At 43.0% G+C, this 24,473-nt stretch overlaps 1 protein-coding gene across 1 annotated transcript in view; it reads right to left on the bottom strand.

The window, feature by feature from the left end:
- COL16A1 (collagen type XVI alpha 1 chain) overlaps positions 1-24,473 on the bottom strand; it is a 152,964-nt gene that overhangs the window by 108,085 nt on the left and 20,406 nt on the right. The window contains exons 4-8 of the mRNA XM_066586861.1: positions 18,311-18,428; positions 15,280-15,403; positions 12,008-12,283; positions 11,822-11,902; positions 11,494-11,637 (exon numbers count right to left, since the gene is read on the bottom strand). Coding sequence (XP_066442958.1) covers positions 11,494-11,637; positions 11,822-11,902; positions 12,008-12,283; positions 15,280-15,403; positions 18,311-18,428 — 743 coding nt within the window. The remainder of the gene's footprint in view (positions 1-11,493; positions 11,638-11,821; positions 11,903-12,007; positions 12,284-15,279; positions 15,404-18,310; positions 18,429-24,473) is intronic.

Below are 24,473 nucleotides of genomic sequence, written 5' to 3'. Positions count from 1 at the left end.
AATTTATTTATTAAACAGGAAATTATACAATTTTCTAATATACAGTACTATCTATTACAGCAGAGCAACTTGCACTCTTTCTTTCCCTGGCAGTCCATGTACTGACAGCACTAGGAATCACATGACCAGCTGTGCAAGTCAGTACTGTGAGTCAGGGCTCCTCCTCTGACCCCTTCCCCTGCATTTTCCTGTGTGTCCGGCATCTTCATTAACCTTTTTGTTGCTGCAACTCCACTAAATATGCTAACCCTTGAAGCTTAGCAAAGCTCTATCTCCCCCTCGGCTTCCAAATGTCTGTTCTCACTCTGCACAGTCTTCCCTGAGGCCCAGTAAAGCTGTCATATTAGTGTCTGGTGGCTGCAGAAGCTCTCCAATAAGCTCCAGAGATAACTGCCCATATACATAGTCAGTGATGTCACTGGAGCTCCACGAAGTGTCCGTTTAACAGAGGCCTGTGATAGACGCCCTACAGCGGTCTCCATTGGCCTCTGTTAAACAGATGTTTTTTGCAGGACTCTGAGGAATGGAATAGTGTAGCCTACTACCAAAGTATACCTTACAAATGGAGGCCAAAATGATACTCTTTTGGCCTCCATCTAGCAAGAGAAGACTATCGATATGTTTAGCCCAGGGTTTCCCAACCCCAGTCCTCAGGAACCACCAACAGGTCATGTTTTCAGGATTTCCTCAGTATTGCACAGGTGATGTAATTATTGTCGGTGCCTCAGACATTGCCACAGGTGTTCTTACTATAGGATATCCTGAAAACATGATCTGTTGGGGTGCCTTGAGGACCTGCGCTGGTTTAGCATGTACGTCAGAAGCTTCCCTGGCATACATACTACACTTAGTCCAGAAACACAGTGTGAATGCTCATTTGGGCTGTATTCCCAAGAGCGCATATACACCGCGTTTTCACACCCGGGGGCATATACGGTACCCATGTGAAGCATTGGTTTCCAATGCAGCCGTTCACATGGGTGAATATACGGCACATAAATACATGCGGCAGCGAGAAAAATACAACATATACGCAGCAGGAGCATATACGCTGAGCCAAAACATAGTTCTGGAACTATGTTTTGGCCAATAGATGCTGGCGGGTCCTACAGATTCCTATGGGAGCAGGGAAAGAGAAGGGAGGGGGAGGCATTTTTACAGGTGCCTTTATATAAGCACTGAAAAGCTTCCCGATGATCTTTGCAGAGCGAGGGTGGAGATGAACCCAGGATTGTATTTTATAGATGTCATTGCATTGTAAATCATTCTGTATACCATTCTGTCCAAGAACATACAATTTGGTACAATAGAAAATTGGATTTCAGCTTTGCTGCCACAATTACAAAGGTTTCTCTAATAACTCATTAATATTCAACATGATTAATCAAAAATTAGCTCAGAGAGTTTTCCATAAGATTCCTGCACACTGCGGAGTCATGTGTAGAGAGTTGATAAACTGATCTGGGAAATCATTGACTCCTTAGAGTATTATGCTGGGATAGTATAGCCATGGAAGTAAGCAGCTTGCAGAATTAGGTGCTAGTTGTCACTGAGGTAGCATGGCTGAGAGCACTATTAGCCTGGGAAAGAGCTATTTCTGGGAGGTCTATGGGGCTGTGAAAGATATCAGTCTGGAAGCAAGCCAAAGTATGTTGGGTAGGGCTAGACTCAAAGCCCAGGAAGGCCACAGTTGAGTTAATGAGGGGTTGGTTGAGACAGCATCCCAGAAGGGACTATAAATGGATTCTCCTATTTATTACCTGTTCTCAGGATAAGCCATCAATTGAGAAATGGCAGGGGTCTGCCGCTAAGGCCCTCCAGGGATGAGCTACTTTCCTGGGATGGTGTCTTGATGTATGGAGCCGTCTTGCTGCAGGAAGCAGGCAGCTCCATACATTGTGCAGTGGCCTTGGATGGCACTGCAGCCTGAGCCCTATTGAAGTAAATAGGACTCAGCCTTTAATACCAATCCAGGTCACTGCACAATGTACAGAGCTGATTGCTTCCTGCAGCAAAACAGCTCCATTCACAAAGACACCAGCCTAAGATAATAGCTGATTGCCAAGGAGCCCCGGGTAGTAGACCCCCTCTGAACTGCTATAAAATAAGTCATGAATAGATAGAAGTGGGAGAAGCGCTTTAAGGAGTCAACAGTGTGGCCAGGCTGTAAGGAAAGAAGGTAGGATTCTGGGCTACATAGCTACACCAATTACCAGCAGAAAGAAGGAGATTGTGATTCCACTGTATAAAGCTCTGCTAAGACCACATTTGGAATACAGTGTTCAATTCTGGAGATCTCAGCTACAGAAAAACAGGCAGTGATCTTTTATTTCCATGGTGGTACAGTTTGCACTGAGAATAAGACTTGCCTACTATTACTACTAATTGCCTGTTTATTTTTCCATACGAGACATTACAAATGTATCAAATGTACTCAATAGTTTTGATCATATGATGAAGAGCAGCACATGCTCGAAACACATAGGAGAATAAGATCATACTGATTACTAGCAATTTTTTTTAACCTATGTAATTCATAAGGGAAGATAGTTTAAATCAATTTCGGCAGTGCTGGAAAACTTTTACTGCTATTGAATATTTTTCCACTCGAATGTCCACTAAGGAACATGTGCACCCTCCCAAATCCTGCAATGATGGAATTCATGATGTGTAACAGCCTAGTTCAAGTAAGCTGACTTTTCACATTCTTATTCAGTATTATAAATTTATATCACAGGTGAGAAGAATTGGTATTAGTATACTCTTATTTCTTACTAGGAATCCCATTTTTCCTCTTTACTAAGTATTAAGTAGAAGGCTGGAGAAAGGCAAACATGGCCTAGATGGCCTGATGCCCAGAAACCTTTCAGCTGTGCATGGGTTGTGATACTTAATGTAGGTGGGATGTGGGGTGTGAAAGGATTTGTGAGCAAGACACAGCGCTGATATTTTGTTATTAATTTATCAGAAGCCAAAGAAGGGATATAGAGAAATGACGAGCCTTGGGATAATGGGCTTAAAAGGTATGCTCACCACTGTGACTTTTAGAACAAATCCGCAGGATATTTTCACCTATTACATTATATGGGGCAAGAGATGTTGGAATATGAGCTACGTTACTGCACATAATTGATAGGACATGATAGTTTTGATGCACTTTTGCACTTGTTGCTTTATTTTGCTATTGTCCAGGCTACACAATGTTTAATGTCATGATTCATATATCTGTCAAAGGTGTGAATAGTTAAATGTCTTATACAGAAAGTGCACAACATTCTTACATAGTCACAGTGCGCACAATGCCACACCTGCTTAGAAAATGTATGCCGTTCACATGTCACTAAGCGGAGAATCGGCTCTTCACTTTCAGCATTCAGATATTTCCCTCACGCAGAGCTGGCAGAGAAAGGGTATCTGTAAGTGATCAAAAGCAGATTGGCACATTGACAAAGGGAAATTTGGCAGGCTCCTGGGAGATAAGGAGTGGCAATTCGAATGCATCCAGAGTTACACGTGGGAACAAGGTGTAAGACTCATGCACAGAGCCTTGCATGCAAGCTACAGTATCTGGACCGATGCCTGCAACCAACTCACAGCCTACTGTGTTACTAAATATATAACATTTCTAAATAATATGGCAATCCGTAACTGCCATACCAAGATGGATTAGAAGGTGGCATACAAGCATTTGAGTTGCAGATTCCGCGATCACCAATGATGATTTGTGGGCATTGAAATGCAGGGACTTTTGCTCACACTGGCAGGTAGGAATTGTGGATTCCACTAGCGGAAGAAAAATCATGGCATGATCTTTTTAGCAGCAGATTCCACACATATGAGCGCCATTGATCTCTATGGGTGCATTTAATCTGCAGTGCATACGGAATAACATTACTGATGGACACGGATTTGTACGCACATGGCTAGGAGACTAGATACAAATGGTATAAAGAAAGCAGGAATTTGTTGGCAGACCATGCAGGATGGAGTCTGGGGAGAAACAACAACCGTCACTTGTTCTTCTGGGCTCTTCCTCCACAAAAAGAAGTGTTTTTTTTTAAAGTGGTTTATACTACTTCAAAAAAAGTAGTATAAAACCAGCCAAGTCAGGAGAGCAGTATCCTGTTCTGAAGGCTCCCAGAACATCTCTTGCCACGACAGCACAAGAGAATGTCGCTTGAGCGATACAAGGGTGTTTCTAGGGGGTTGGACAACTTTCTGATGTCATTCCCAGCTTGCATTCGTTCTTCCACGTGGTTGATACGCTGTCTTTAAATGTGCATCTTGGCAGGAAACTGCACATATACAAGACCATATGCAATTCTCTTCCGCAATCATTCGCAGGTCTTCCACTGCGGATATCTGCAAGCAGAATCTGACCTGCTCATTTGAGCCTGGCCTAATTTGGACTTTGACCGCTGTTATGTGAATTCTGTGGAAACCTTATGTGTATAAAAAATTTATAGATATTATTTCCATAGCCATTGCAAATGAGAAATTATGGCTCAGTATACTAAGACTCAGTTATCCCCATATTGTATTTTCATGATAGAGTTGGATAGATGAAGCACAAGAAAACCTGAGCATAGCATGCTTACATGGTAAATTATAGCATTTATTTGGTTTAAAGGGGTATTCTCGAGACCAAAGTTTTTTTAAACTTTTACCCATGTGCTAGATGGGTGAAAACTGATAGATCCTAGAGGGCCGACTGCTGGGATCCCCACTGATCCTGAGAACAGGACTGCGGCTGTTCTCCAAGGGAACAGAGTAGAGGTCGAGCAGGCATTCCATTAATTTCAATGAGAGCGCCAGAGATTGCAAAGTGCTTAGCTTCCTGCTTTGTGCTCGTCAATCTCTACCACTCCATTCATTGCAATGAATGGAGCAATGCACTGGCACAACCTTCGCTACTTTTCCTTGGAGACCAACTGGACCCCTGTTCTCAGGATTACTGCATGTTCTAGCGGTTGGAGCCTCACCAATGGATGGGTGAAAACATGGAAAAAACATTTGGTCTCAGAAATGCCCCTTTAAGTATCAGTCCACAACACAAGACATCATAGAGCTTATGTATGAAGTATTTGTAAGGTAGAACTAGGGTTGATTTGGCCAAACAAACAATGCTAACTGCTAACGCCATTTTTATGACCTATCATTAGTCTTACATCTGTCTTTCCTATCTACAACAATTGTTAAATAGGTCGCATGACCCAAACTTTGTACGTCACTTATATTAGTATGCAGGTAAGTTTTCCCTAGTAGATGTATCAGCTCAAGATTGTTGTAGATGGTTTAAACTTCCATATGATAAATACTACCATATGTAACTGTAGTGACACATTCAAATAAACAGGATGTTCAAAATCTTGAAGTATTCTGCTGGCTTGGAACATGCTAATAACATGTGTTTCTACTTAATAATCAGTAAAATAACGAAGTGATGACAGTTTTAATGGTCTTCATAACACATTTTCCTTTTCATTCATATATGGTTTTGTGTCTACATACCACTACTATAAATGTTCCCACAATAATAACTAATATAACAAGCTTGCAAAATTTTGAAAACAATAACGAAAAAATTTCACAAGGCCGCTTAACCATATTTTCAGCAACAATTAATCTATGGCTTTAAGGGTATATATCGAAATTTACCAGAATTGTGTCAAAACCCATGTGGCAAAACAGCATGTACCGAAAAAATGGTAACTTGCAGTAAAACTAGACATGGTTTTATCATGCGTTTTTTGACTGCCTGCCATACTACTTCCCTACTACTCATTCACACGGCTTCTTTATATGGCTGTTATAAAGGCCTCTACTGTATCTCCGTATGCTTCCAATTTCATAGGGATGCAAACAGTTTTTTCTCTGTTCAGTTTTGTACTATACATATGGAGCATTGCTGCTAGGGGAGAATATATCAGTATATATAGAATGTGTACAGCAGCCATATGGCCTCCATGCACTGCCATACAAACTCTCTACATACGGCTCTGTGGTCTGCAGGAATCTTATGGAAAAGTCGCTGAGCTCATTTTTGATTAATCACGTTAAATACTAGTGAGTTATTAGGGAAACCTTTGTAATTGTGGCAGTAAAGCTGAAATCCAATTCTCTATTGTACCAGATTGTATTTCCTAGGACTGAATGGTATACAATGCACTGGCATCTATAAAGTACAATCCTGGGATCAAAAAGGAGCAAACTGAAATAGTTTTCTCAAAAAACACCTCAGTCTATTGTTCTTGTGTGAAACAGAAGCCATTTCCCAAGTCAGATTGCCAAGAAGATTCCATTTAAAGGTTTTCAGACTGCAAGTTATTTCAAGTACTTTCTAAAAAGAACCTTAAAAAAGAAGCTGAGAGACCAGATACGCAGAGAAGAAGTACGTCAGTCAGAAAAACAAAAGCTTAAGGGCTTAAACAGACGACTGTGATTTTGTCCCGTCTTGCAGGTGTGAAAATCATGGCTGCAAAACGGGTTGAAACGAAAACATTGATTTCAATGGTTTAGTTTGGACTAGCTGGATTCTCACAAGTTAATACTACGCACGAAAAAAGATAGGACTTGCCCTATCTTTCTCGAACATAGTTTTTCTACATGCAGGTAAAGATAGGGCCGGACCTATTTCCTGCTTTTTTTTACCTGCACAATAGCGCAAAATTTGAACTATGAAAACCAAAAAGGATTTTGACTGGTTCATGCATCAACACGCTCCATAGGGGCGAGCATATTTGCGCATGCGCCCGTCTGTTTAAGCCTATATGCTGTGTTCACATGTTGATGTACCTCTAATATGACTGCACTTATGTGCACACCGAATCCTGAGTTGTCTGTTTTTCTAAATATTATACGATGAATACCAGTGTAATCTGCAACAGTGAAAATATAACGTAAAAGTAGAAAAACTAGAAACAGTAAATGGGAAATGATTCATTGATGGTTGAAATAGCATATTCTCAATATAACAATCCAAGTTTTGCAGTGCTTCAATGCAAAATTGAGCATGTAAGCAGGGGCATAAGTATAGAGGATGCAGGGGATGAGGTTGCACCCGGGCCCAGGAGCCTTGGGGGGCCAATAAGGCCTCTCTTCTCCATATAGGGAGCCCAGTACTATGAGTAAAGCATTATAGTTGGGGGCCCCATTGCAGGTTTTGCATTGGGGCCCGGGAGCCTCAAGTTACGCCTCTGCATGTAAGGCTGCTTTCATAACTATGTTAGGATGCATTCAGGGTTTCAGTCTCTCTGCTTCATTTTTTGAAATAAAACTGCAAAAAGTGATCTGTCTGCAGCATTATTTTTCTGCACAAAGAAACGGAAATCTGATGGAACGGAAACAAATGGATTCCTTTCCTTTTGCTTTCTGTTGTTTTAAAACACCATTAAAAAAAATGGGGGAAAACATCCGTATTTCTGTTTTATTTCAGTTGCTCTCCACCGAAAACGGAGCAGAGAGATGGAAACCCTGAATTGAGCCCTACACAGGTATGAAAGCAGCCCGAGTCATATGAAATTCAGGAATGGTTTCAAAGCAAGTGAAGCCCCCTATAATGCTTCCACCTCTGACCCTGATGACAGCGGGACAGATGATCAGATGATGGCCAGGAATCCCAAGCATTGGATCCCTAGAGATCAACAATTGAAGACCCATACTGAGGAAAGGATATCAATAGTATTTGACCAAAAAACCCTGTTACACCCTTAGGGCTTATTCACACGTCCGTTTATCGGCTGGATTTTCACGCCTGGCCGATATACGGTGTACCTTTCTGCAGGGGGAGGAGGCTGAAAGAGCCGGGAGCAGGAACTGAGCTCCTGCCCCCTCTCCGCCCCTTGCCACTACTTGCAATAGAGGGGACAGGACGGGGCGGGACTTAGCTCCCCCCTCATCCTGCAGCTCCCATTGCAAACAGTGGCGAGGGGCGGAGAGGGGGCAGGAGCTCAGTGCACTGCTCCCGGCCCGCCTCCTCCCCCTGCAGAAAAGCACATCGTATATCGGCCAGGCGTGAAAACCCAGCCGATATGCGGACGTGTGAATAAGCCCTTAAAAAGCTGTTGTTGTATTATCTTAACACAGCAAAAACACTGTAAAGCTATTGGAAGGGCATATAAACTGTTACACTTTGCTACATCTGTAACTTATCCATTCTCCATAGTGACCCTTTTTTACTGGGCGGATTATCCTTTAACCCTTTCCAATCCAATTTGTATCCTGGTTTTCCTAGGGGGCTTACTCTTTTTCTGCCGTTATACAATGGCGCCATCTGCTGGCTAAAGCCAGTACTGCATGAGGTGACACATTGGATAGGCTCTGACAGCAGAGAGGCTGGCAATGTACAGTAAGAGAACCCCAACAGACGTCTTTCAACATCGGAGCTGTACAGCCTTAAATCATAATGTCTTCAGAGGTCTGACAGTGGATTGGAAAGGGTTAATTGCAAAAAGTTATCCTACACCCATAAATATGGGGATATTGATGAAGTGAGAATAATGCCATTGAGAAAAGTAAAAGATCTGCATGTACAGTGGCCATACTTGTAGAGATGTAAGTTACCACAAGTGCTCTTCTTGATGGATGCCGTCTTTGAAGCCTTAAGAGTAAGAAGTGTGAGAGCGGGAGTCTTGACAACTTTTTATTTTTATTTTAAATAAAACCAAATTATAGGATGGATCTAAGATCAAGGGAATAGGAAAGTATTTAAGGAGATGAAAAAGGGATTTTCAACGGTTAGAAGTAAGACATAAAATACTCACATTTGGGAAATATGCAAAGCATTAGGCATGCTGTGCTCACTAAAACCATGCCTTGCTTCTATTTGGGTCCCTAATGCATGAAGAAGCTCATTTGGATAAATCAATACCTTCCGCTCTCACAAGGGCATTAAACAACTAGGGAAATAATGATGCAGCACTCTTGCGGTAGAACCCTGAGAAGAGATCACTGAGAAGACCTTTTGGAGTGAAATTTTATTTCTGTTCAAAACTTTTAAAAATTTATTTCTCCAGTAAAATCAGATCACAAATCAATCTGCAAGGCAATCTGTTGTATAATTTGTTCCTAATCCATAGACCTGAAACATACGTAGTTACAAATATAGCTACAAATAATGTTAGCGGATACATATGTACAGCTCCAAAAACTAATCTGATCAGAAATCCATCTGCAAGTCAATCTGCTGAATATTTTCTCTATATCTGCAACTTGTGTTCCCTGCATAAAGCATGCACTAATAATGGTAGCAAATGTACCGTTTCAAGAATGTCAAGTTGTCATATTGTAATGGGTTGTTATCGTTTATTCGAAGCCAGTTCAAAAGGGGTAATAGAGTTTTGACACCCCCCCCCCATCTTGAAACCCTGCTATTGGGAGAACATAACATACTTTCTGTGCAGTATTAAAGGGGTTGTCCCGCGGCAGCAAGTGGGTCTATACACTTCTGTATGGCCATATTAATGCACTTTGTAATATACATTGTGCATTAATTATGAGCCATACAGAAGTTATAAAAAGTTTTATACTTACCTGCTCCGTTGCTGGCGTCCTCGTCTCCATGGTTTCGGACTAATTTTCGGCCTCTGATGGCCAAATTAGCAGCGCTTGCGCAGTCCGGGTCTTCTGCTTTCTTCAATGGAGCCTCTCGTGCAGGATGCAGGCTCCGTGTAGCTCCGCCCCGTCACGTGCCGATACAAGCCAATCAGGAGGCTGGAATCGGCAATGGACCGCACAGAAGAACTGCGGTCCACGGAGGAAGAGGATCCCGGCGGCCATCTTCACCGGTAAGTATAGAAGTCACCGGAGCGCGGGGATTCAGGTAAGCGCTCCGGTAAGCTTTCTTTAGGTCCCTGCATCGGGGTTGTCTCGCGCCGAACGGGGGGGGGGGGGGGGTTGAAAAAAAAAAAAAACCGTTTCGGCGCGGGACAACCCCTTTAATAAAGTATTGTGAGATGCCTACTGAAATAAATGCATATTGCGTGTTTTCAATAAACTAGATTGATGTGATGATAGCTACGCAGACATAAAATGGGTTCATTCACATTTGCGATGTTTCCTTGCATGGCACTGTGTGGAAAAAAAAAATCACAGCATGTTCTTTCTTTTTGGGGTGCCGGCCCTACTGAAAACAAGGGGAGAACATTGCGATCCTCTGCCGCGGCTGTGACAGTTGCGTTGGCGGATTCCTTCAGCCACGCAGGGATGCTAGGCTGTTCCCATGTGCAAACGCCTTGCATCCAGGGATTTCCACATGGATTGCGAAAGCAATATCAGTCCATGATTCACGGCCTAATATCACCATCACCAATGTAAAGGAGTCCTGAGTCTCCCTAGCGGTGCTGTTGGCTAAAGCACAACAGCACCACTAGACTTAAAATAGGAACTTTGACTTTGCCTGACACCACTCAATGTATCAAAGTCAAATTTTATGATTTTACGGTGATGGTGAGGATGTCACAAATCTAATGACACCAAAATCATCCACTAAAGGTCATGTAAAGGGGTCAAAGTGTGGTGCAAGAAAAGCCTGTAGGCTTTTTTATATTGGATGCCAGAAAGGTTCAAGAGCCATACATCAAGCAGCTCTGAGTCTAGCTGAAAAGGGGCTCCCATTTGCTGAACCCCTTTTATGAGCCCAGTTTGTGCTAAATATTTGAGTTATGTAATTATGGACAACTCTTGTAAATCTCCTACAGAAGCTGCCAAAGATGGACAGATGCAATATCCACTATCCACTTTGCCAGGAGGGCTTCTAGATGATCTCTCACAGCTTTTGTGCAGTACTAATAGTTCTTTTTATACATGATAACTTTTATTGTAGGCTTCATGTTTTTTTCTTCTGACATTCAGAATAAATACCGTAATAAGAATAATATTCCTTCAATATGGCCTGTCTGATAATCCATTACTTGTTTCCAGAACTGTCGAATTTTACAATAGCAGTAAGAAAAACTGAGCAATAGAAAAACAATTAATTATAGTGATTAGAGATGAGCGAGCGTACTCGCTAAGGCAAACTACTCGAGCGAGTAGTGCCTTATGCAAGTACCTGCCCGCTCGTCTCTAAAGATTCAGGTGCCCGCGGGGGGCGGAGAGCGGCGGGAGGGGGGAGAATCTTTCTCTTACTCTCCGCTGGCACCTGAATCTTTAGAGACGAGCGGGAAGGTACTCGCATAAGGCACTACTCGCTCGAGTAGTTTGCCTTAGCGAGTACGCTCGCTCATATCTAATCGTGATACATTTTATGCTAATATTATATTTGATTGTATTCTTGAAAGTTCTTTACATTTACCAGAGAGTGTTATATATTCCTATAGAACCATCCAACAATTGTCCATATCTGATAACCTGGAACAAAATATGGTTCGATTTGTGGCAGATTAGGGGATTTTACTGTATTAAAGATGATATGAATGCATTATACCAGTAATGACCTTCTGTATATTCATAGGTCCCATTTTCAGGTGTACAGAATCTCATTCTTTTCCTTACCGTTTTGCTCAGTGACTCCTCCAGACAGAAGCATCGTGTGGAACTCTGTTGCTTGGATTTTGTAGGTATTTCAATCAAGTTGGTATTCTGTGCGCTCTCAGCCCCCTCTACATTGCGTCTTGTCTTTGAAGCCTCAGGGTTGCACTGTATTATATTTTATAAAAGAAAAGAAGGTTATATGATTTACTTCAGTTAGTGATGTATGTGTTTAGTCAGAGAGGTATATGGTAGAATGGTTACTAATGATTATTCACTATACTTTCTTCTCTCATAGTAACAATGTGCCATAATGCTACATAGGATATATAGTAGTTCGCTTCATACTTACACCTGTGGGGAGGATCTCACAACATCCTTCTTGCATTGCCATTTGGGGATCACAGTATATAAGGAATTTCTGGATATCAAACTACATGAAAAAAATGAACATAAAAAGTGTAAAGAAAATTCAAATATACCATAAAATTCTAAAATGAAGAAGAAACTGATAAACTCCTTCTATCGTAAAACTTACATTTACTGGTTCTCCTTTCACCATGTCCAGCCCAATAAATGTGTGGCCTTGGTTATTTATGGGTTTCCGGGGGTTAATAGGCTTACTAGATATGAAGCTACAGTCAATGTGAATGGATACCACCCTCTCTTGTACACTCAATACAATCTTGTGCCACTGGTTGTCAAACAAAGAATACACTCCAGGTCCTGTGAATGTGCAACCCACATATTCTTCATCATGACCGCTGGCACGAAATTCCAGGCTTCTATCCTTGCCATTGACACCTAAAGAGAGCTACAGAAGATGCAAATGAATAAAATGCATCATATAAGCAAAAAGATAAAATCAAAACCAGTCATCCACAAATAGTTGAATAGAGTCATCAACAATGGTCCTTAGCTAGGACAGCACATTTCATACTGGGTCAGTTTCAAACGGCCATAATGCGGGTGCATTTTAGGTTCCATATTATGGCTGCAGTATCTGGATCTTCACCAGTTCTACTGAACCAGGTTTAGATCACAGCTCAGTAACACAGTAGAGGTCTGAATAATGAGGTTATAATACAGATGCTAAAATGCAGTTGCACTACTGCTATCTGAAACTGGCCTTATAATGATTTCTAAAAATGCCAGGCACTCTACTTAACGCTTTTTGAGCATTACTAAGCTGCAATATGTCATCCTGACATTTCCATCTCAGTGTGTGGCACCATCATAATTCCCAGACAGCACGCCCGCTGCCTTGGGGTCATACTCGACTCTGATCTCTCCTTTACCCCCCACATCCAATCTGTGGCCCGAACATGTCAACTGCACCTCAAGAACATAGCAAGAGTCTGCTCTTTTCTCACCGCAGACACGCCTAAAAAGCTCACTGTTGCCCTTATCCACTCTCGCTTTGATTATTGCAACTCGCTGCTGATCGGCCTCCCCTGCTACAGACTCTGCCCCCTCCAATCCATCCTGAATGCGGCAGCCAGGCTCATCTTCCTGTCCAGCCGCCACTCAGACACATCTGCCCTGTGCCAGTGGCTGCACTGGCTCCCCGTCAAATACAGAATTCAATTTAAACTCACTACCTTCATCCATAAAGCTCTCCATAGCATTGTGCCGCCCTACATTGCCTCCCTTATCTCAATCCACCACCCAGCCCGGCCCCTATGCTCTGCTAACGAAATAAGAGTGAGTGCCACATTGAGTCGAACCTCTCATTGACACCTCCAAGACTTCCCCAGAGCAGCACCAGTCCTCTGGAATGCGCTACCCAAAACTGTCTGTGCAATCCCTGATTCACAAAACTTCAGGCGTGCTCTAAAAACGCACCTCTTCAGGGAGACATACCATATACCCTAAACCAAACCCCTCTGTACTCCGCCTGATAACATGCTCCCTGTCCTACTGACTGCAACCCCTGCTAGCCGCCATCAACCGCCCACAGCAGTCACACCGATTCAGCCACCACATGGCTTAATATCTGACCACTGTTCATGTGTATAGCATCCCACACTCTCTACCCCGCCATACCATGCACATCTCCAGCCCCTTACCCTTGTATCACCCCCCTATTATCTATAGCAGTGGTCCCCAACCTTTTTGGCACCAGGGACCGGATTCCAGCAAGACCATTTTTACAAGGCCCGGCAGGGTTGGGCGGGACATGGGCGGGGCTTTGGTTATATAGGGCGGGGTTATGAAGAGGGTTGGAGTTTAGTCCATTCTTATTTAATTATGACATTTAGAATGTCCTGGCAGTACACACATAGGGCAGTATATAGTCTATCCACCCTCCCCCCCAAGCACATACATAGGGCAGCATATAATTTATCTCCCCCCCACCCCTCAGTAATAGACAACCCCTCCCCTGTAATAAGTAGCCCCCCCCAGTAATAACCATGTCCACCCCCCCGTAATAAGCAGGTCCACCCCCCAGTAATAAGCAGGTCCACCCCCCCCCCGTAATAGGCAGGGCCCCACCCCCAGTAATAGGCAGCGCCCCCATTAATAAGCAGCCCCCTTCCCCTGTAATAAGTAGCCCCCACACCCCCAGTAATAAACAGCCCCCACAGCAATAAGCAGGTCCCCCCCAGTAATAAGAAGTCCCCCCCCCCCAGTAATAGGCAGCCTCCCCAGTAATAAGCAGCTCCCCCAGTAGTAAGTAGCCCCCATCCCCCAGTAATAGGCAGCCCCTTCCCCTGTAATAAGTAGCCCCCCCCCAGTAATAAGCAGCCCCTTCCCCTGTAATAAGTAGCCCCCCCAGTAATAAGCAGCCTCCCCAGTAATAAGCAGCCCCCCCCCAGTAGTAAGTAGCCCCCATCCCCCAGTAATAGGCAGCCCCTTCCCCTGTAATAAGTACCCCCCCAGTAATAAGCAGCCCCTTACCCTGTAATAAGTAGCCCCCCCCCAGTAATAAGCAGGTCCCCCCAGTAATAAGCAGGTCCTCCCCCAGTAATAGGCAGCCCCCCAGTAATAAGTAGCCCCCCCAGTAATAGGCAGCCCCTTCCCCTGTAATAGGTAGCCCCCCGTAAGAGGCAGCTCCCCCCCATAATATACAGCACCCACCCCTTAATAGGCAGCCCCCCCCAGTAATAGGCAGCCCCCCCCTAGTAGTAAGCAGCCCCCCCAACCCATATACTTACCTCCTCCCTGCTGTCGCTCTCTGTCTGCTTGCCCTGACGTCAGCCCGGAACGCTTCCTCCTGAGTCCTCTCCTGCGGAACTAATGAGCAGGGGACTCGGGGAGGAGAATCCTGGCTGCACAGACGTCAGTGTGTGCGCCGGGATCAACGCGATTACCAGCGGAGAGCTGCAGCTGTGAGTGGCGTCCGCACGCCGCGGGCCACAAAACACAAGGTAGCGGGCCGGATTCGGCCCGCGGGCCTTGTCTTTAGAGCAAAATTTCCCGGCGGTGCCGCGGACCGGCGCTAAACACCCAACGGCCCGTCCCCGGTCCGCGGCCCGGTGGTTGGGGACCCCTGATCTATAGTATGTAAGCTAGTTGGAGCAGGACCCTCACCCCTACTATTTCCATCAACTGATTACTATGTAACCGTGGTTTTTGTATTTCTGTCTTACTGTATCCCCCTGTCTTTGTAAGCGCTGCGGAATATGTTTGGCGCTATACAAATAAAGATTATTATTAACTACTGTATATGCATAACTTTGGTATTGCAAATAATATATTATTATTTCAATACAATACTTTTTAAAAGAAAGTAAGTGACTCACTTTACAACAAATGTTCTCCTATAGAAAATCAGTAGTAGTAGGTTATGGAGAAGGTGGATGGTACCTGTGGGTATCCCTGATGGTCACCAATTTGAAATAGATACCAGTCTTCATCAGTTGTTTGCTTCTTTATCAACAAAGTCATGACTACCGTGAACTCTTGAGGCAATCCGCTTGGAAACACCTGGCTATGATAAAGCAAATAATGTACCAAGTTACAAATTTCTAAGGTGATCATCTTCCCACAATAACTTGCAACATAATTAAAGCTGTTGTCCAGTTGTAAGCTATTTATTTATTTAGGACAGGTCATCAGTAGTAGATTGGTGAGGGTCCATCACCCAGGGCCCTAGCCAAACAGCTGTTTGCCAAGGCCATCACAGTCTTACATCGAGATGATTTCTGCAGGGAGCAGACAGCTCTCTTCTAACTGCAGTGACCAGGCTTGGTATTGCAGCCCAAGTTGCCATTCATTTCATTGCAAGCAATGCCAAGCCTGGCCACTACAGTAAGAATGGAGCTATCTGTTTCCTGCCAAAATGAGCTCAGTGCACGAGAGCACTGGCCCAGAAAACTGCTGTTCAGTGGGGGTACTACATGACAGATCCTTGCCAATCTACAATTGATGACCTGTCCTGAGGATAGACCATCAATAATTTACAACCCCTCTAAAGGGGTTGTCCAGTTTAGCAAACCCCTTTCCAGTTACCCTTTTATGTATTTAGGATCTATTTGAGTGAGATGCTCTGTAAGAATCTTCATCTCTTGGTTAGAGTGAAGAGAGTTTACAAAGAGTATATCTAGCTCTGGAGGAATTACACAGACAACTTAATGATTTGAGTGGCAACTGTGTAATGCTTAATTTTCTCTGTGGAGATAAACTGAACAGTTACAGCCAGGTTTCCTCATGCATTACAGTTGATTGGTGGGGATCCCAGTGGTGGAACACTTTGTGATGTGCTTATTGTATTGGCTCTTTCTAATAAATAGGAATTGTACAAAGTGGACATCCCCTTTAAATGTCTGTTGCAGATTATGTAACTTTTCTTTACACTCCAGAAGCAAATAAGGAGCCAAATTAAACGCAAGGGAGACTATGAACACATCTCTGCTTGCAGAAGATGTAATCCACACTTTGTTGAATGTGTGACCTGTTGAAATTTATAGTCACGGGTCTCTGCTCAATATCCATTAAGAGATCAAAACTTCTACTAAACAAGTAGGATATAAAATAAGAAAAGTGCAGACAGTTTGCACAATGCTGGCGTTTTATTGGAAAGGAAAGCCAAGGATGGTGATTTAATTACAGCTTAGAGAATAGTTAATTACGCTTGCAATCTCATTATGATGTTGAGAGAATTTGGCTCTAACTAGGCCTGCTGCCTCTGGGGAATTCTCAAATTTATTGCAGTCACTCCTGGCAATGAAAGGGTTGATCGTGTGTGACAGTAACTCTGATTATAATAACAACGTCTCTCAAGATAGGACCTTGGGCCTATGTGCATTGGAGCTAAGTAAACACAAGCATAAATTTGAATGCAGTTTTATGGCTGCATCTCATAGTGCCACTTTATGGCCTAGATTACCCCAGAAATATATGGTCATCTCTAGCAGTATTTCTCAACTCCAGTCCTCAAATGCCCTCAACAGGTCACGTTTTTGGGATTTTCTTAGTATGGCATTAGTGATGTAATTATTGTCAGAAATTGCCACAGGGGAAATCTCTATAGTACAGTAATCCCCAACCAGTGGCAAAACAGCCAACATGGCTTGCAGACCCTTATTGGTGGGCCCCCCATGAGAGTCCTGAGTTATGACCATATGTACTGGTAATTGATACTCTTGAAGGCCTATCCTAACCCCAAATAGTGCCAATTCAGATGGCATAATACTAGTGGCACTGAAATATTTATCAGCAAATGTTTGCAATTTCTCTGTTTCTTGATTGTCCACATCTAGGCTATGGCAACACAGCGACTTTGGGTGCGACGTACTTTGCATGACCAAAGACCATACATTTGCATTACTATATCACATCTTAATGTAAGCAAATGCAGTTGCACTGCAACTTGCCAAAGCCACGACCTGACAATTGCAAGTAATGCATCATGCTTGGATTTCTTGCGATTGTTGGGTTGCAGGTCTCAATGCCACCGCATTCACTTACATTGGGATGTTAAGTAGTAATCCAACAATACGATCTTTGATATGATGTGCGCTGTGGCCAAAATCACAGTGTAGTCCTAGCCTAAAAATGTCTCTGTCCCATTTTTAGGCTGAATGTAGCTCCTGACCATCACTCAAAGTTGAATGTGGCTCACAAGGGGTTGGGGACCTCTGCTATAGGGTATCCTCAAATCATGACCTGTTGGGGTAGTTGAGGACTGGAGTTGAGAAACACTGAACTATAAAACACAAACCTAATCATGCTCTGTGAAGGCTAATACCAGCAGATAATTCAATTCAATTTCTAAGTTGTCCGTATTTCACTTATTTTAGAGCCTATAGTTTTCAACAATCCATAAAGTAACACAGTCAAAAGAAGCTATACTTTTTGAACGTTGATCACAATAATTCACTTAAGTACATATTTACATTTAGGATGGTCATATGAAATGTTCAGAGCAATCATGATGTTCTATATAATTTCCATGATGATCTCACAAAAACCAATATGTATATTTACTTTCACTGGAAAACAGCATTTTTATAATTCTAGGCTCCTCTGAACCCTGATTCATCTATCCAAAGCCATCTGGGAAAATTGCCAAGAGTAAAAAAAATAATAAAAGCTTGCAGTTCTCTGTTGCGTAATGAGTTGGAGAGGTGCCTGGTCTGATACTGTGCCCGAGGCTCACTTTCCAGGATTAGGAAGGGTTTTACGAGTCGCTCAAATAGCTGCCTTCAGGGTGTACACTTTAAGACTATTAATCGCAACAGTTGCTATATCACACTGGGGTAATAGAGGTGGCATTTGATTAAGACCATCTCAAACAGTTGCAATGGACAGTGTATTAAACTTACAAGAAGAAATATTGCTAAGAGTCTGGGCATGATACGGTAAAATATTAGAGCTATCCAAAAGTTGGACTCACGCTGTCTGTTCTACAAGACGATCCCCTCCAAGTCTCATGATCAAAGGTCCTTTGGGGTTCCGAATCTTCTTTATAGAGCTCATTTTCTGGAGAGAAAATCTTCTGATCAAATTGAACCCTAGGTGAGAAGTTAGAAAGAGTATTTTGCACATTTTAATATCTTAGTGTTTGGCATGATTAACAGTTTTCTTAAAACTAAATGCAATTATGTCTTTGTGTTGTAGTGTTATAGGAGCTGCATTTACCTCTAGGAGACTCACAATCAGCATGTGTCTGGTTACATTACAAACATGAATTAATGTCTCTCTGCAGGCTATACATGTCAAGATAACGTTGCACTCCCTTCGCAATATTGCTCCTATTTATCAGAGTTCTAAGAGAGGTTCCTTGTGCACATAATGCTGAGGCGGATGAAAAAAACTGTACATAAAGCTTTCCAGTAAATCTGTAATTATTGACTATGACTGAGAAAATTTCCATGTGTCACGGGGGCTTCAAGAGGGGGGAATTAACATATTTAGAACGTACAACCAAAACCTTAGCCAGAGGTGTAACTTGAAGCTCCCGGGCCCCAAAGCGAAATCTGTAACAGGGCCCCCAACTATAATGCTTTACTCATAGTACTGGGCTCCCTATATGGAGAAGAGGGGCCTTATGGGCCCCCTATGGCTCCTGGGCCCGGGTGCAGCCGCATCCCCTGCATCCCCTATAGTTACGCCCTTGCTTAGGCCCTCATCAGGACTGGCAGTCCAGCTGTATATTATGCCTGTCCTGTTTTATTTTTTAAAGCTACACATGAAGCTGAAATAGGGGGTAATAAATTTGGGGAACATTATTTAGACTGGCACACTGTTCCAGAGTACGCCAGTTGGAACTGGTGGGATGCAGAGTATCTTTGCAGGCCATGTGTCTATTGAGAGCAAGGCTTCTGAACAATTCCAGATTGCACTATACCTGTACTTATGCATTATCACATCTTGACATGTTACATCTCATTTCACATTACCATATAACTCTAGAAGTGCCTAGAGCTCTACATAAGACTTAGACCTTAAACAGATGGGCATGGACGCAATTATGCTTACCGCTACAAAACGTAGTTGCACATGAACCAGGGTTCTTTTTGGGATCTTTACGGAGTTTTCAAACGGGCAAGAATGACACTAGTGAAAATGAAACCATTGAAATCGATGGTTTCATTTCATCCCGTTATGCGGCTATGATTATCAGGGCCGCATAATGGGACGAAATCACACCCATCTGTCTAAGTCCTTAAAAAGGACTTACGAACTCCATTGGTGTGGCTATTTTAATAAATTCTTGCATTTGCCATATAATAATTGTAATCTGTATTGTGCTGTTCCTTTGTCAGGGTGCATTGACATGGGCAACACGCACCCAACATTGTTGGACGTGACTCGCATTGCACGTGACTCGCATTGCACAGCACACGGACACTCCATCTGTGTGCTGTGCCATGTACGAGACCTCACATCTGCATGTTCTATTCTTGTGCGAGACCTGCACAAAAAAAGAATATGCTGCAATCTTTCCATCTCACAGGACTGCTGTGAGAGAAAAATCGCTAACGTAAATACACCCATTAATGGGTTGTATTTTTGTGCATCTCGCAATACACAAAATTTGCACAATTTTCTCGCCCATGTAAATGCACCCTCACTCTTCCTAGAAATTTATGAATGAATTGACAACTGGGTGTTACCCTTCTCTTGACATAGGTTTAAAAGTTTCCACACCATCTGATATTGTCAGCACTGATTGGACAATGTCAGACCCCCAGCTGGTTAACCCAATTGTCAATTTATTCATGAATTTCAAGGAGGAATAACAGAGTTCTCAGTTGTAAGTTCTAAGATGACTAAGCGCCTCCCCAAATTGCCTCCATGGCTAACCTAGCCGGAAAGGTGGCAGCTCTGGACAACATGGCCACCCTCTGAAGCTGCAGCTTTGCTAACACATCTTCCACCCCCCAAACTGCATGTAAAAACAGTGCCTCTTCCCATGCTTTAATTCACCGACGAGCCAAGAATAATACAATTACTCTGCTTTTCTGCTTGGAATCTCTGAAGATGACACTGTGCTCTCTGCTTATCCTCTGAGAAGCAGAGATGAAGCAGTAGATTATATTATATCTTCCTCACTAGCCGAGGATCCTTCTGCAGTGCCAAAAAGAAGAGGGGCAGCACATGCATACCTTCTGTTGCAAACCTATGAAGGCGGACGCACTGACAGGGGGTGGGACGTAAAAACACTAGGTCACGCTATTACTACAAGTCATTTAGCACATAGATTTTGGAGCTTCTCAGAGGTCTTGGCATCACAAATTATTCTTTACTACATGACATTCACTTCAACTTTTTCCACTGTTAACTGCTCTGTCTGGATAGCTGCTCCAGGATCACATTGGCCATCGGACCATATTGATTTGTGATTGTAATAAACCAAGATCTAATAAGACGAATCAGTGCAATGATCATGTACTTTGGGAAGGAGTAGACAACCAAAAAAGTATATGTAATGCCAGAACTGCAGTAGAACCCAAAAAGTGCATTAAAAAACCCCAAAAGATTGTCCAGTTGTGAACTATTAATGGCCTATCTGCAAGATAGAAATAATCTTCTGGGACTCCAACAGAACATTTGCAAGAGAAAAAGCTCAAATAAAATCAGACGCAGAGCGGATAATACTCTGAAAAAAACAGGTTTGATTTCTGGAAACAAGTAGATAATTGAGAGATAGCAAAGGCATGAAAAATAGGATAACCTCTGCGGGGTCCAATCTTGCATTTCACATAACAAAGACTATATCAAACAGGTACTTCTTGACATGTATATCTTGACACATCTCCTGCATGATATTATAATGGTAGAGCTAAAAGCCTAAAAGCTAAAACTTTGCTTTCAGTCACTCACATTGATAACTTTAAGAGAGAAATTAAGGGAAAAAAACATCAGAAGTTTGTTAATAGTAGGAACTTTAAAGATTGGACAGGTGTATACTAAGAAAAACTGCACCCATCCTCAGCAGAATAAATATACAGACATTTCGGAGTCTGAGCTTTCAGAATCGTATACAGACTTCAGAGGGGCAATACAAAAAGGAAAATAAAAAGCAGGAAACTTTATCGTAAGCGCGCCCCATAGTCTACAAAATATAATTTAATATAGACTCTCAAAAAATATCTCGATCCCTTTGGTGAGAGTGGACAGAAGTCATGCACTACTTCAATTAAAGAATTTACATTCCACTGTTCTGGGGAGTATGCCCTCAACTCAAGCTTTAAAAAAAACCCTATTGAAACTACGTTGGCAAATGTGGAAGGATGTATTTCCCTCCCCTTCACATTGTTGTCAAATGTCTCTACATCATCAGCAGTTTCATTTTCACAACAGGGGGTGGCTTTAACCAGGGGCGTAACTATAGAGGATGCAGGGCATGCGGTTGCACCAGGCCCAGGAGCCTTAGGGGGCCCATAAGGCCTCTCTTCTCCATATAGGAAACCCAGTACTATGAGTAAAGCATTATAGTTGGGAGCCCCGTTAGAAGTTTTGCGTCGGGGCCCGGGAGCTTCAAGTTACGCCCCTGGATTTAACCATTACCCCCCCTGCAAGTACCAAGCCCTCGTTCTACTATAAATATTGCCTTACCCCAGACGGCTGCAATTTTTTTAGGTCCAACTATCATGCCACAAAGAGAAAGGGAAAAACAAGGAAATCGAGGACTCTCAGGATGAGATGCAGGTTCTAAACCATGTCTACATTTAGGCCCATTTCAAAATACACATCTTTCTTGATAACAGCTTGATAACATAATTGTTATGACTTTTGAGGGGTGACGGTGGTCCTCAGAGATTCATCACACAATGGCAGCAATATATTTATAGCTCATCTAGAATCTTAGGACTCACCTTATTTCTCTTTCTGTGTCTAGTGGCAGGATGGTGCCTGTCATTTATATCCTGTGGGGTGCAGTGGAGAATACTACATAGCGACATGTCTTTACTTATCTTTTTTTGTTAGTGTTTTTGACGCTCCTGTTTCTTGTCTAAGTGTCTGATATTTTGAACTAAACATGCAATAGTAATTTCCTAAGCTGCTGGCTGAGGAAAAAAATCAGATTCTTTCCTTATAGTTAGTGTTTCCCTGAAAATAAGACCCTGCTTTATATTAATTTTTGCCCAAAAGAGGCACAGGGTATTATTTTCGGGGAGCTCTTATACTTACCTCAGCGGGTCCCTCACGCTGCCCCCCAGCATTCTGGCAGGCTTGCTTGCAGTTCTCAGCACTGACAGAACATCACTTGCTGGTAATGGGGTTTGTAAACCCCACCTGCAGTAAGTGATTGCTCTGATTGGTTCTCGAGCACAGCGACTCAGCCAATCAGAGCCAGTGCTCGATAAACCAATCACAGCCATTCAATGAATAGCTGTGATTGGTTCATTAAGCGCTACAGTGTTTGGCTTAGCAGCAGTGCTCAAGAACCAATCAAAGCAATCGCTTGCTGGAGGCAGAGTTTACAAACCCCGTTTCCAGCAAGTGATGTGCTGTTAGCGCTGAAAACTGCAAGCAAGCCTGACAGAATGCTTGAGAGCAGCAGGAGGGATCAGGATGGCACCTGCTAGGCGAGTATTGCTTTTTTTTCACATAGTGCAGCTAGTGCTTATTTTTGGGGTAGGTCTTATATTTTAAGCCCCACCCCTCTTCCTCCACACCCTGAAAATCATAGTAGGGCTTATTTTAGGGGTAGGTTTTTCTTTCTAGGAAACAGCACATGTTCAGCCCTTTGGGATTGAAGTCTGTGCTGTGCAATGTTCTGCAGAGCACCACAGCTGAGCAAGCGCCAGTATTGTTCAAGGATTGGTCTATTACTGACATAGGTAAGCAGCTGATTGCACCTTCCTTATATCAGTTCGATACCTCTTCCAATAACAACGTGATTTAGAAATGGAATACAGGGATTAGCGGTTTGGAATATTTGCTTACTCCCTTCTGACACGTAAAGGGTCCCTTTGCTTATAGCCCCAGTATGTTTGCCCTGAGGTCACTGAATTAGTAGCGAAACATATTGGGGAGGCTCTTCATGTTTCAATCATGACTCCACATGCTCAGCTTCTACAATTACTGGCCTGGTCCCCAGCTGCAGTGGGTGATGTAGCACAACTTTATAGGAGAGCCTATACAGACCCTAGCTACTTAATTAAAGTCTATAATCTTGGACCACCGGAACTATTTTCTAGAATAAAAGAACACTATTAGATTGCTTAAATGCTTTGGCACTTCTAAGAACAGATCTATAGTCAAATCTAATTAATTTCTATGTGACTTGAGTTATATGCATACGGAAGCAAGCATATTTTTTTTCTGTTGGCTATCATTTTGTGTTTGAATAAGAAAAAGTGTGCAAATGCAATTTGTGTAAAAAAAAAAATTCCCTCCCCTAGAAGGAGATGTCAGAATTTAATAAAGCTTTCTATGTGTGACAGTAACATTGATAAAAGTAAATGATTACAATATCAGGGCAAAGGGATTATTTCCTGTGGAAAACTGAACACTTGAAGGGAGGCTCTAGTACCCTGTTGCACCGCCTCTAGCTTGGATACAAGATGTGATACAGGCGGGCATGGAGACTCTAGTACCCTGTTGTACTGCCTCTAGCTTGAATATAAGATGTGATACGGGCGGACATGGAGGCTCTAGTACCCTGTTGTACCGCCTCTAGCTTGGATTTAAGATGTGATGCAGGTGGGCATGAAGGCTCTAGTAACCTGCTGTACCGCTTCTAGCTTGGATACAAAATGTGATATGGGTGGGCAAGAAGGCTCTAGTACCCTGTTGTACCACCTCTACCTTGAATGCAAGATGTGATACAGGTGGGCAAGGAGGCTCTAGTACCCTGTTGTACGGCCTCTAGCCTGGATACAAGATGTGATATGTGTGGGCAAGGAAAGTCTAGTACCCTGTTGTACTACCTCTAGCTTGGGTACGAGATGTGATATGGCTGGGCATGGAGGCTCTAGTACCATGTTGTACTGCCTCTAGCTTGGATGTAAGATGTGATATGGGCAGGCATGGAGGCTCTAGTATCCTGCTGTACTGCCTCTAGCTTGGATGTAAGATGTGATACGGGCGGGCATGGAGGCTCT

The sequence above is a fragment of the Eleutherodactylus coqui genome, chromosome 1 (assembly GCF_035609145.1).
Source record: "Eleutherodactylus coqui strain aEleCoq1 chromosome 1, aEleCoq1.hap1, whole genome shotgun sequence".
Classification (NCBI taxonomy): Eukaryota; Metazoa; Chordata; class Amphibia; order Anura; family Eleutherodactylidae; genus Eleutherodactylus; species Eleutherodactylus coqui.
This window is presented reverse-complemented; position numbering and strand designations above follow the sequence as displayed.